Source organism: Carcharodon carcharias, chromosome 25 (assembly GCF_017639515.1).
Source record: "Carcharodon carcharias isolate sCarCar2 chromosome 25, sCarCar2.pri, whole genome shotgun sequence".
NCBI lineage: Eukaryota > Metazoa > Chordata > Chondrichthyes > Lamniformes > Lamnidae > Carcharodon > Carcharodon carcharias.
Genome location: NC_054491.1, coordinates 47,225,258 through 47,239,680, shown reverse-complemented (window position 1 = coordinate 47,239,680; position 14,423 = coordinate 47,225,258). Strand labels below are relative to the sequence as shown.

The window sequence follows — 14,423 nt, the reverse complement described above, 5'->3', positions numbered from 1 at the left end:
CCAATCCCTCTACACCTCCATCCCCCACCAGGATGGTCTGAGGGCCCTTAGCTTCTTCCTCGAACAGAGGCCCGAACAATCCCCATCCACCACTACTCTTTTCCGTCTGGCTGAACTTGTTCTCACATTGAACAATTTCTCCTTTAACTCCTCTCACTTCCTCCAAATAAAAGGTGTGGCGATGGGTACCCACATGAGCCCCAGCTATGCCTGTCTCTTTATGGGGTATGTGGAACATTCCTTGTTCCAGTCCTACTCCGGCCCCCTCCCACAACTCTTTCTCCGGTACATCGATGATTACTTCGGTGCTGTTTCATGCTCTCATCGGGACCTGGAAAACTTTATTAATTTTGCTTCCAATCTCCACCCCTCCATCATTTTCACATGGTCCATCTCTGACACTTCCCTTCCCTTCCTTGACCTCTCTGTCTCAATTTCTGATGATAGACTCTCCACCAATATCCATTACAAGCCTACCAACTCCCACAGCTACCGCGACTACAGCTCCTCACTCCCCGCTTCCTGTAAGGACTCCATCCCATTCTCTCAGTTCCTTCGCCTCCGTCACGTCTGTTCCGATGATGCCACTTTCAAAAACAGTTCCTCTGACATGTCCTCCTTCTTCCTTAACCAAGGTTTTCCACCCACGGTGGTTGACAGGACCCTCAACTGTGTCCGGCCCATTTCCCGCGCATCTGCACTCACGCTTTCTCCTCCCTCCCAGAAACATGATAGGGTCCCCCTTGTCCTTACTTATCACCCCACCAGCCTCCGCATTCAAAGGATCATCCTCCGCCATTTCCGCCAACTCCAGCATGATGCCACCACCAAACACATCTTCCCCTGGCGGCATTCCGTAGGGATTGTTCCCTCCGTGACACCCTGGTCCACTCCTCCATCACCCCCTACTCCTCCTCCCACAGCACCTCCCCATGCAAATGCAGATGTAACACCTGCCCCTTCACTTCCTCTCTCCTCACCGTCCAAGGGCCCAAACACTCCTTTCAAGTGAAGCATTTCACTTGCACTTCCTTCAACTTAGTCTACTGCATTCATTGCTCCCAATGCGATTTCCTCTACATTGGAGAGACCAAACGCAGACTGGGTGACCGCTTTGCAGAACACCTTCGGTCTGCCCGCAAGCATGACCCAAACCTCCCTGTCGCTTGCCATTTCAACACTCCACCCTGCTCTCTTGCCCACATGTCTGTCCTTGGCCTGCTGCATTGTTCCAGTGAAGCCCAACGCAAACTGGAGGAACAGCACCTCATCTTCCGACTAGGCACTTTACAGCCTTCTGGACTGAATATTGAGTTCAACAATTTTAGATCATGAACTCTCTCCTCCATCCCCTCCCCCTTTCCATTTCTTCCCCCTCCTTTTTGTTTTTTCCAATAATTTATATAGATTTTTTCTTTTCCCACCTATTTCCATTATTTTTAAATGTATTTCCACCATTGTTTATTTCTCCTTTTAGTATTCCCCCACCCCCACTAGAGCTATCTGTACCTTATCTGTCCTGTCTTATACTCTTAATTAGCACATTCTTTTAGATAATATCACCACCTTCAACACCTCTTTGTTCTTTGTCTGTGACAGCTTTTGGTTATCTCCTCCTATTACTGACTGCTTGTCCCAACAAAAACCGCCCCCCCTTAAACCAGCTTTTCTTTCACCCCTTTCCTAATTTTACTTAGTTCTGTTGAAGGGTCATGAGGACTCGAAATATCAACTGTGCTCTTCTCCGCCGATGCTGCCAGACCTGCTGAGTTTTTCCAGGTAATTCTGGTTCTGTTTTTGTTTTGGATTTCCAGCATCCGTTTTTGTTGTTATAAAAAAAAAAACAGGTTTTGGAGAGGTAAATATACCTGAAGGGTAGACATTTGAGAGGTTGTTTCCACTGGCTGGGGAATCTAGAACACAAAGTCACAGTCTCAGAATAAGAAGACAATCATTTAGGACTGAGATGAGGAGAAATTTCTTCAGTTAAAGGGTTGTGAATCCTTAGAATTCTCTACCCCAGAGGGTTGTGGATGCTCCTTCGCTGAATATATTTAAGGCTGGGGTGGACAGATCTTTGGTGTCTCAGAGAATTAAGGGATATGGGGAGGGTGTGAAAGTGCAGCTGAGGCCATAGATCGGCCATGATTATATTGAATGGCAGAGGAGGCTTGAGCGGCCGAATGGTCTACTCCTGCTCATAATTCTTCCGTTCTTATGATTTTATGTCTGAGTTAATTATGGAGAGTCAGCGTGGATTTGTGAAAGGAAGATCATGTTTGATTAATCTAATTGAATTTTTTGATGAAATAACAGAGAAGGTTGAAAAAAGGCAGTGGATGTTCTCTATTTGGATTTTAAGAAAGTGTTTGACAAAGTAACACAAAAAAGGCTGGTTAACAAAATTGAGGCTCTTAGAATAGGAAGGTCAGGGTCAGCTTAGATTTAAAAATTGGCTTAAAGACAGAAAACAGTGTGTCATTGTAAATGGCTGGTTTTCGGACTGGAAGATGTGGTGGTCAGTGGTGTTCCCCAAGGGTCAGTGCTAGGACCACTGCATGGCATTGATATTGGAATACAGAGTAAAATTTCAAAATTTGTCTATGATACCAAACTTTGAGGTATGGCAAAAAATGAGGATGATGCTAATCGACTGCATAAGGATATAGATAGGCTAACAGGATGGGCAGGCACCTGGCCGATGGAATTTAATACAGGGAAGTGCGAAGTGATTCATTGTGGCAGAAGGAATAGCGAGAGGCAATATAGACTTAATGGCACAGTTCTAAAGAGTGTGCAGGGACCAGAGGATTCATGCTTTATTCATTCTTTCATGGGATGTGAGTATAATTGGCTGGGCCAGCATTTGTTGCCCATCCCTAGTTGCCCTTGAGAAGGTGGTGGTGAGCTACCACCTTGAACCGCTGCAGTCCATGTGGTGTAGGTACACCCACAGTGCTGTTAGGGAGGGAGTTCCAGGATTTTGACCCAGCGACAGTGAAAGAATGATGATACATTTCAAAATCAGGATAATGTGATATTGGGGGGGTGGTGGTGTTCCCATGCATCTGCTGACCTTGTCCTTCTAGGTGGTGGAGGTCATGGGTTTGGAAAGTGATGTCAAATAAGCCTTGGTGAGCTACTGCTCAATGTGAAGAAGCTGAGGGAGGGTGATAGGTGGTTGTCAGCAGTCCACAGAAGAGTCATTTGACTCAAAACATTGGCTCTATTTCTCTCTCCACAGATGCTGTCAAACCTGCTGAGGTTTTCCAGCATTTTCTGTTTTTATTGCAGGAGGCTTCCAAGCCCATGTTTGACCTGATGTAATGAGACTTCACCGAGTCTGGAATCGATGTTGAGGACTCTGAGGACCAATCGTTCCCAACTGTATATCACTGTGCCACTATCTCTTGTGGATGTGTCTTGCTGGTGCAAATACAAATACACCAATCACCAAAAGTTGCACCTCAGGTTATCACAGGTTAGTGTTTAAAAAAAAGCAAGCCAAGCACTAGGCTTTATTTCTAGAGGGACAGAATTGAGAGGTAGGGAAATTATGCTAAACCTGTATCAGACCTTGGTTAAACTATACTTGGAGAAGCGTGTGCAGTTCTGGTCACCATATTATAGAGGCACTGGGGAAGATGCAGAGAAAACTTACAAGGATGTGTATACACATCAGGCTGGGTCTCCTCTCGAAATAAAGAAGGCTGAGGGGTGACCCATTAGAGAGATCCTTAAGATTATGAAAGTTTTAATTAAGAGGATACAGAGAGAATGTTTCCTCTTGTGGGAAGAGCATAGCTAGAGATCATTAATATAAGATAGTCACCAAGAAATCCAATCGGGAAGTCAGGAAAAACTTTTTTACCCAAAGAGTAGTGAGAATGTGGAACTTGCTACCCGTTTCTGTACTGTATATCCTATGTAATCCTATACGTTCACCCAAGTACTTCATGAGTGGATCAAGGCAGAGCCTATGAGCTATTGAACTGTGTGAGGCATTGCAGCTATAGTCTGATCCTGTTACCAAACAGGTGCAGACTTTCACTCACAAAAACAAAAATAGCTGGAAAAACTCAGCAGGTCTGACAGCATTTGTGGAGAGGAATACAGAGTTAACATTTCCACTCCATATGACTCTTCATCAGAAATGAGGTGAAATATAAGCTGGTAGAGGGGGGTGGGACAGGTAGAGCTGGATAGGGGGCCAGTGATAGGTAGAGGCAAAGAAGAGATTGCCAAAGATGTCATAAGGACAAAGAAGTGTTGATGGTAGTGATATTAGCTAAGGAATGTGACATTAAGGGTAGAAAGCAGGACGAGCAAGTGACAGATAGCCCTTAGTGGGGGAGGGGGAAGGGATCGAAATAGGCTAAAAGGTGGAGATAAAACAATGGGTGGAAATAAATTTTAAAAAAGTAATAAAAATAGGTGGGAAAAGGAAAATATATTTAAAAAATATTTAAATTATTAGAAAAAAAGGGGGATTGGAAAGGGGGTGGGGATGGAGGAGAGAATTCATGATCTAAAATTGTTGAATTCAGTCCAGAAGGCTGCAAAGTGCCTAATCGGAAGATGAGGTGCAGTTCCTCCAGTTTGTGTTGAGCTTCACTGGAACAATGCAGCAGGCCAAGGACGGACATGTAGGCATGAGAGAAGGGTGGTGTGTTGAAATGGCAAGCGATAGGGAGGTCTGGGTCATGCTTGCGGACAGTGTCCAGCCCATCTCCCGTGCATCCACCCTCACACTTCCCTCTCCCTCCCGGAACCATGATAGGCTCCCCTTTCTCCTCACTTACCACCCCACCAGCCTCCACATTCAAAGGATCATCCTCCGCCATTTCTGCCAACTCCAGCATGATGCCACCACCAAACACATCTTTTCTTCACTCCCCGCAGGGGCATTCTGCACCCTGGTCCACTCCTCCATCACCCCCTATACCTCTACCCCCTCCCACGCCACCTTCCCATGCAACCGCAGAAGATGCTACACCTGCCCCTTTACTTCCCCCCCCCTTTTCACCATCCAAGGTCCCAAACACTCCTTTCAAGTGAAGCAGCACTTCACTTGCACTTCTCTCAATTTAGTCTACTGCATTTGCTGTTTCCAATGCGGTTTCCTCTACATTGGAGAGACCAAATGCAGACTGGGTGACTGCTTTGCGGAACACCTTTGGTCTGTCTGCATGCATTACCCAGACCTCTCTGTCACTTACCATTTCAACACTCCACCCTGCTCTCATGCCCACATGTCTGTCCTTGGCCTGCTACAATGTTCCAGTGAAGCTTAACGTAAACTGGAGGAACGGCATCTCATCTTCTGATTAGGCACTTTACAGCCTTCCAGACTTAACATTGAGTTCAACAACTTCAGACCATGAACTTGCTCCCCCATCCCCACCCCATTGTTTTAGCTCCACCTTTTAGCCTATTCCAATCCCTACCCCCCCCCACCCCCCCAGCCCACCCCCACTAGGGATATCTGTCACTTGCTTGTCCTGCTTGCTACCTTAATTACATTCCTTTAGCTAATATCACCACCGTCAACACCCCTTTGTCCTTTTGTCTGGGATAACTTTGGGAATCTCTCCTTTGCCTTCACCTATCATGGCCCCCTATCCAGCTCCACTTGTCCCACCACCCGCCCCCACCCCACCCTCAAACCAGCTTATATTCCACCTCATTTCTATTTTTCTTTAGTTCTATTGAAGTCATACGAACTCGAAACGTTAACTGTGTTCCTCCCTGCAGATGGTGTCAGACCTGCTGAGATTTTCCAGGTATTTTTGTTTCAGATTTCCAGCATCCGCAGTATTTTGCTTTTATCTAGGTGCAGAGTTTCCACAGGATTCAGTGGGTCAGGAAGCCAGGCTCATGTACCCCTTACCCCAGGGGCCAGTGAGAGTTTCTGGATGGTAAAGGCCGATAGGAATTCCCCAGGGTGGGGGAGACAATGCTGAGGCTCAGGGGAGATTGACCTGCTTCCTCATCCCTCCCCACATAGACTCAGGCTCTTGACCGGTCCCAACCTTCAGCGCTGACAAAAGAGAAAGGAAATCGTTACCTTTCCCCACGCAGGTGAGAAGCCAGGTATTTCCTGTCACATGGGAGTTACCTACTGGCCGAGAGAGAGAGCCGCACCCCGGGGAGAGACACACAGACCGGGACCGGGAGAGAGAGACACACAGACACACCGCGAGAGAGCCGCACTCCGGGGAGAGAGAGAGACACACACACACACAGACCGGGACCGGGAGAGAGAGACACACACACCGCGAGAGAGCCGCACTCCGGGGAGAGAGAGAGACACACACACACAGACCGGGACCGGGAGAGAGAGACACACACACACACACCGCGAGAGAGCCGCACCCCGGGGAGAGACACACACACCGCGAGAGAGCCGCACTCCGGGGAGAGAGAGAGACACACACACACACAGACCGGGACCGGGAGAGAGAGACACACACACCGCGAGAGAGCCGCACTCCGGGGAGAGAGAGAGACACACACACACAGACCGGGACCGGGAGAGAGAGACACACACACCGCGAGAGAGCCGCACTCCGGGACGGAGCCGCACCGACGATCAGCCGCTCTACCTGCCTCAAAATGATAGAATCCAGCCTGAAATTCGACCCAAAAAGGGATGTAAGTCTAAAGATAAGTCTCGTTCCTTCACTCCCTCCTCCCACACACTCTCTTCCCCTTCCACCGCCTCCTCTCTCTCTCTCTCTTCCCCCCTCTCTCTCTCTCTCTCTTCCCCCCTCTCTCTCTCTCTCTCTTCCCCCCTCTCTCTCTTCCCCCCTCTCTCTCTCTCTCTCTCTTCCCCTCTCTCTCTCTCTCTCTCTCTCTTCCCCTCTCTCTCTCTCTCTCTCTCTCTTCCTCTCTCTCTCTCTCTCTCTCTTCCCCCCCCTCTCTCTCTCTTCCCCCCCCCTCTCTCTCTCTTCCCCCCCCTCTCTCTCTCTCTTCCCCTCCCTCTCTCTCTCTCTTCCCCTCTCTCTCTTTCTCTCTTCCCCTCTCTCTCTTTCTCTCTTCCCCTCTCTCTCTTTCTCTCTTCCCCTCTCTCTCTTTCTCTCTTCCCCTCTCTCTCTTCCCCCCTCTCTCTCTCTCTTCCCCCCCCACCCTCTGTTTAACCCCCTATGTTTTTCTCTCGCTTTCCTCACTGTCCTACTCCTGATTCGGTTATATATTCAAATTCGACAAGTTAATTTTTAATGAAGATTTTCAGTTATTGATTGTTAACCAGAATGAGGTAGTAGAACTTAGTATTATGGAGCTTGCTCAGAACCCGAAGGATCCAGAACTTTTCTTAACTTAGTTTGTGTTGACTGTGGACTGGATACAAGTTTAAGAATAACAATGGTTCACGTTGACAGTGGCACATGGCTGGCAGTATAACTGCAGAGTCAGGAGCATCATGATGGATCCCCAGGTCCAGGTCATTTTCACCTGGAGTGAGTAAACTCTCAACTCAGCAACGTCAAGTTTAAAAGTTTCCCCTCCAGATGATGAACTCACCTGGGAAACATAAATTAATTTTGAATCCTGTTATAGTGAGAGTAGGAAGCAAGTGTTGCAGTGACCAACAGGACATTTCTAATACCTGTGGTATTACCTGGCATTTGGATAGAGTTCACAGTACAGATAGTGTAACTAATGTTCTCTATGTTGACATTACAATGATTGGTCCTGATCTGGAGGAATCATTTTGAGATTGTGGAACTGGTTATTTAATTGGTGTCAGCCTAGGCTCAGTTGATAGAACACTCTCCTCTGAGTCAGAAGGTTGAGGGCATGTAATCTAGGCTGACACTCCCAGTAATGAGGAAATGCTGCACTGCACCATCTTTCAGATGAGACTTTAAGCTATGAGGGCCAACACTATTTGGTTTAATGTAAAAGATTCCATGGCATTATTTAGAGCAAGTGAGTTCTCCCCAGTGACCTACCTTTAATATTTACCCCTTAACCAGTATCACTGAGATGGATGACCTGTTCAATGTATCACTGCTGTTGAGAAACTGGCTGCTATGCTTTCTACATTACTCTTTCTCTACGTTCCCTTTCTAAGGCACTTCATTGGAACACACAGTGATTGTGAAAGGCGCTGTACATGTAATGTAAAACAGAAACCTCCGAGGGAGAAATTTTATTGAGTCACAGTGCATGACAGTATGGATGAGTAATGGTTACTGGCAGCCATTGCTCTTCTCTGGAGCACAGTGTCCAGAATCAGCCATTGGTGTCCGAATTTTGCTCTCTGCCTCAGCTCGATGAAATAATCCCATTATTCCACTATTTAATGTTATAGGATACTCACCAACTGATCATAGCTCAGTTACTCCCAGTGTTACTCATTGTAAAACATGAATAGAATCTCTAATTACTTCATGCTGGGCATGGAATGATAAATGTGGTAAGAGTTCTGGGTTTGTAATAACTGCTGTATTCCACCTCCTATTGTAGCATGTGATATTGGAGGCCTCTCTCTGAAGTTTGGGGGAAGGATGGGGGGTGTCCTTGGTGTCTTGTGTGTTCATAGAAACGTAGAAAATAGGAACAGGGATAGGTCATTCGGTCCTGCGACCCTGCTCCACCATTCAATATGATCGTGGCTGACCTTGTACCTCAATGCCATACTCCTGCTCTCTCCCATACCTCTTGACTCTTTAATATCTAGAAATCTATCTAATTTTTTCTTAAAGATATTCAGTGACTTGGCCTCCACAGCCTTCTGTGGTTGAGAATTCCATAGGTTCACCATCCTCTGAGTGAAGAAATTTCTCCTCATCTCAGCCCTCATGGCCTACCCTGTATCTTGAGATTGTGACCCCTTGTTTAGATCTCCCAGCCAGAGGAAACATCATCCCTGCATCCAGTCTGTCCAGCTCTGTCAGAATTTTATACATTTCAATGAGATCCCATCTCATTCTTCTAAAGTCCAATGATTAGAGGCCTAGTTGACCCAATCTCTCCTCATACGACAATCCTGTCATCCCAGGGATCAGTCTGTTGAACCCTCGCTGCACTCCCTCTACAGGCCCTTACAGTCAGTAACAGCGGAATTTATAATGGGGAACAAAGAAATGGTTGATCAACTAAATACATATTTTGGTTCTGTCTTCACAAAGAACACAAATAACATACCAGAAATGTTGGGGAACACAGGGTTTAGTGAGAGGGAGGAATTGAAAGAAATCAGTATTAGTAGGGAAATGGTGTTGGGGAAATTGATGGGATTGAAGGCCAATAAATCTCCAGGACCTGATAATCTACATCCCAGAGTACTTAAGGAAGTGGCCCTAGAAATAATGGATGCATTGGTAGTCATCTTCTGAGTTTCTATAGACTCTGGAACAGTCCCTACAGATTGGAGGGTAGCTAATGTAACCCCACTATTTAAAAAGGGAGGTAGGGAGAAAACAGGGAATTATAGACCAGTCAGCCCAACGTTGGTAGTGGGGAAAATTCTAGATTCCATTATAAAAGATTTAATAGCTGAGCACTTGGAAAACAGTGGCAGAATTGGACGGAGTCAGCATGGATTTACGAAAGGGAAAATCATGCTTGACAAATCTACTGGAATTTTTTGAGAATGTAACTAGTAGAGTTGGTGAGAGGGAGCCAGCGAATGCGGTTTATTTGGACTTTCAGAAGGCTTTCGACAGTCCCACATAAAAGATTAGCGTGTAAAATTAAAGCACATGGTACTGGGGGTAGTGTATTAAGATGGATAGAAAACTGGTTGGCAGACAGGAAACAAAGTGTAGGAATAAACGGGTCTTTTTCCGAATGGCAGGCAGTGACTAGTGGGGTACCGCAGGGATCGGTACTGGGACCCCAGCTGTTCACAATATATATTAATGATTTAGATGAGGGAATTAAATGTAATATCTCCAAATTTGCAAATGACACAAAGCTGGGTGGGAGAGTGACCTGTGAGGAGGATGCAGAGATGCTTCAGTGTGATTTGGACAAGCTGAGTGAGTGGGCAAATGCATGGTAGATGCAATATAATGTGGATAAATGTGAGGTTATCCACTTTGGTAGCAAAAACAGGAAGGCAGATTATTATCTGAATAGCTATAAATTGAGAGGGGAATGTGCAATGTGACCTGGGTGTCCTCGTACACTAGTCGCTGAAGGTAAACATGCAGGTGCAGCAGGCGGTAAAGAAGGCAAATGGTATTTTGGCCTTCATAGCCAGAGGATTCGAGTACAGGAGCAGGGATGTCTTGCTGCAATTATACAGCGCCTTGGTGAAACCACACCTGGAATATTGTGTGCAGTTTTGGTCTCCTTATCTGAGGAAGGATGTTCTTGCTATAGAGGGAGTGCAGTGAAGGTTTACCAGACTAATTCCTGGGATGGCGGGACTGACATATGAGGAGAGATTGAGTGGGTTAGGATTATATTCACTGGAATTCAGAAGAATGAGGGGGGAATCTCATAGAAACCTATAAAATTCTAACAGGATTAGACCAGGTAGATGTAAGAAGGATGTTCCCGATGGTGGGGGAGTCCAGAACCAGGGGTCACAGTCTGAGGATATGGGGTAGACCATTTAGGACTGAGATGAGGAGAAATTTCATCACCCAGAGAGTGGTGAGCCTGTGGAATTCGCTACCACAGAAAGTAGTTGAGGCCAAAACATTGTATGTTTTCAAGAAGGAGTTAGATATAGCTCTTGGGGCGAAAGGGATCAAAGGGTATGTGGAGAAAACGGGAGCAGGATATTGAGTTGGATGATCAGCCATGATCATAATGAATGGTGGAGCAGGCTGGAAGGGCTGAATGGCCTACTCATGCTCCTAGTTTCTATGTTTCTATGGCAAATATACCCACTTAGGTAAGAGACCAAAACTGCATACATACTCCAGGTGTGGTTTCACCAAGGCCCTGTACAACTGCGGCGAGACATCTTGCTCCTGTACTCAAATTCTCTTGCAATGAAGGCCAACATACCATTTGTCTTTTTAACTGCTTGCTGCACCTGCATTCTTGTTTTCAGTGATTGGACACCCAGGTCCCTTTGTACATCAAACATTTCCAAATCTAACACCATTTAAATAATATTCTGCCTTTCTATTTTTCCACCAAAGTGGATAACTTCACTCTCATCCACGTTTTGCTGTATCTGCCATGTACTTGCCCACTCACACAATGTGTCTAAATCTTCACTGCCTTCATTCCCACCTAGTTTTGTGTCCTCAGCAAACTTGGAAAAATTATATTTGGTTTCCACACCCAAGACATTGATATAATTGTGAATATCCAAGCACTGATCCCTGCAGTACCCCACTAGTCTAATAAAAAACCATTTATTCCTACGCTCTGTTTCCTGTCTGCTAACCAATTCTAAATCTATGGCAGTATATTACCCCCCAATTCTATGTGCTTTAATTTTGTTCACCAACCTCTTATGTGGGAGTTTCTCAAAAGCTTTCTGAAAATCTAAATACACCACATCCACTAGTTCTCCCTTATCTATTCCACTAGCTACATCCTCAAAAAACTCCAGTAAGTTTGTTAAACAAATTTCTCCTCATCTCATTGTCCCTTTTGTAAATCCTTCTTGAATTTGCCTAAGCCTTAGATATTTTCTAAGTGTCCTGTTTTTACATCCTTTATAATGGACTCTAGCATTTTCCCCACTGCTGATGTCAGGCTAACCGGCCTGTAATTCCCTGTTTTCTCCCTCCTTTTTTAACTAGTGGGGTTACAGTTGTCTCCCTCCAATCTGCCAGGACTGTTCCAGAATCTGCAGAATTTTGGAAGATGAAAACCAACACATCCACTATTTCCATGGCCACCTCCTTTAGCAACTTGGGATGATGATAATCAGGCCCTGGGGATTTATCAGCTTTCAGTCCCATTAATTGCTCGAGCACTATTTTTTTTACTAATGCTAATTTTCTTCAATTCCTCTCCCTCACTAGACCCTTGGTGTCGTCTTCCGTGAAGACAGAACTAAAGTAGTTGTTTAATTGCTGTGCCATTTCCTTGTTCTCTATTATAAATTCTCCTGTTTCAGACTGAGATTTGCCCTCACTAATCTTTTTCTTTTTACATACTTATAGAAGCTTTTACAGTCCGCTTTTATATTCCTTGCAAATTTATTCCCATACTCTTTTTCCTCTCTTAATCAATGGTCCTTGCTACTTTTTCTAGCAAGTTTATATGACACTTCTTTGATTGTAATAATATCTATTTATTTTGTTAGCCTTGGTTGAGCCACTTTTCCTGTTGTGTATTTTTTTTATTCTTCATTCATTGGATGTGGGCGTCACTGGCTGGGCCCTAACTGCCCTTGTTCAGAGGGCAGTTAAGAGTCAACCACATTGCTGTGAGTCTGGAGTCACATGTAGGCCAGACCAGGTAAGGCAGCAGATTTCCTCCCCTAAAGAGCATTAGTGAACCAGGGGGGTTTTCATCGGCAATGGTTTTATGGTCATCATTAGACTTTTAGTTCCACTTTTTTATTGAATTCAAATTTCTGCGATGGTGGGATTCGAACCCGCGTCTCCAGAGCATTACCCTGAGTCTCTAGAATACTAGTCCAGTGATAATACCACCATACCACCACCACCCCCATCAGAAAGGAACGTACAATTGTTGCAATGCATGCATTTGTTCCTTAACTATTAGCCATTAGCTAACCATTGCCTTTTAATGACATTTCCACATCTATCATAGCCAACTCACCCCTCATACCTTTGTAGTTTCCTTTAAGGTTTAGGATCCTAGTTTCAGATTGGACTACTTTACTTTCCATCCTTATGAAGAATTCTAACATGTTATGGACACTCTTTTCTAAAGGACCCAGCTCAACAAGATGATTAATTAACCCCTTCTCATTGCACAATACCAAATCTAGGATAGCCTGTTCCCTAGTTGGTTCCTTGACTTGCTGTTCTAAAAAACCATCTCGTACACACTCCAGGAATTCAGTCGCCACAGTATTATTGCTAATTTGGTTTGCCCAGTCTATATGTAGATTAAAGTTCCTCACTATTTGGTACAGGCACCGGTCACTGATCGTGATCTGGTCACAGGTGTGGTTTGTTGGCACTGATGCAGCGACTAACTTGGCTTGGCACGTGGTCTCTGAGGAGAACTTGCTCTGCCGTTGACATCACCATGCACAAATTCTGAAACCGAGAGCGTTTGTTTTTGGATGAGGTAGGCTGCTCTGAATGGAGAGGTTACTGATCTATTCCAAATGAAAGGTTTTACATTAAGATAGCAGAAGGGTTGAGCCGTGGAGCTCTGGTCGTCATCTCTTGTTGCTCAGTACCTGGTATGATGCCTTGTGGGTAACTGAGTGTCTTCCCCAAGTACTGAAGTCATGTGACAGAATGGATCTGAGAACATAATATTGTATCTTGATAGTGTGACTGATATTCAGGAGTTCATGGAATAAACCGAGGTTTATAATGCTTGAATGCAAAATTATGTAAATCATAAGTCTTGTGTGAGGACCATCCTTATTTTGCACCAGTGGCAGGCTGGAAGATTGGGAAACTTTTAAAGATCAACAAAGGGTTACTAAAAAAATAATAAAAAGAGCAAAGGTAAATTATGAAAGAAAACGAACACAAAATCTAAAAACTGATAGCAAAAGCTTCTACAAGTATATAAAAGGAAAGAGAGTAGCTAACGTGAATGTTGGTCCCTTGGAGGATGAGACTGGGGAGTTAATAGTGGGGAACGCAGAAATGGCAGAAACGCTTAATCAATATTTTGCCTCAGTTTTCACAGTGGAAGACACTAGTACCATCCCAATTGTAACAGGTAGTGCAGAGGGTATAGAGAAGGAGGAACTTAGAACAATCACCCTCACTAGACAAAAAGTACTGAGCAAACTATTAAGATTAAAGGGTGACAAGTCCCCAGGACCTGATGGCCTACATCCCAGTGTCTAAAAGGAAGTGGCAGCGGAGATAGTGGATGCATTGGCTATAATATTCCAAAATTCCCTGGATGCTGGAAAGGTTCCAATGGATTGGAAAAATGCTAATATAACACTGTTATTCAAAAAGGGGGGAGAGGTAGAAAGTAGGAAACTATAGACCAGCTGTTTTAACGTCTGTTGTTGGGAAATTGTTGGAATCCATTATTAAGGAAGTAGTAATGGGGCATTTGGAAAGTCAAAATACAATCCATCAGAGTTAGCATGGTTTTATGAAGAGTAAATCATGTTTGACTAATTTGCTAGAGTTCTTTGAAGATGTGACAAGCAAAGTGGATAATGGGGATCCTGTAGATGTAATATATCTGGACTTCTAGAAGGCCTTTGATAAGGCGCCGCACAAAAGATTAATACACAAGATAAGATCACACAGAGTTAGGGGTAATATATTAGCTTGGATAGAGGATTGGTTAACCAACAGAAAGCAGAGAGTTGGGATAAATGG

General features: G+C 44.8%; 1 protein-coding gene across 1 annotated transcript in view; it reads left to right on the top strand.

The window, feature by feature from the left end:
• Positions 1–6,466: 6,466 nt before the first annotated feature.
• Positions 6,467–14,423, top strand: part of LOC121269635 (suppressor of tumorigenicity 14 protein homolog) — a 94,107-nt gene continuing 86,150 nt past the window's right edge. Inside the window, exon 1 of the mRNA XM_041174387.1 lies at positions 6,467–6,654. Coding sequence (XP_041030321.1) covers positions 6,616–6,654 — 39 coding nt within the window. The 5' untranslated portion in view covers positions 6,467–6,615. The remainder of the gene's footprint in view (positions 6,655–14,423) is intronic.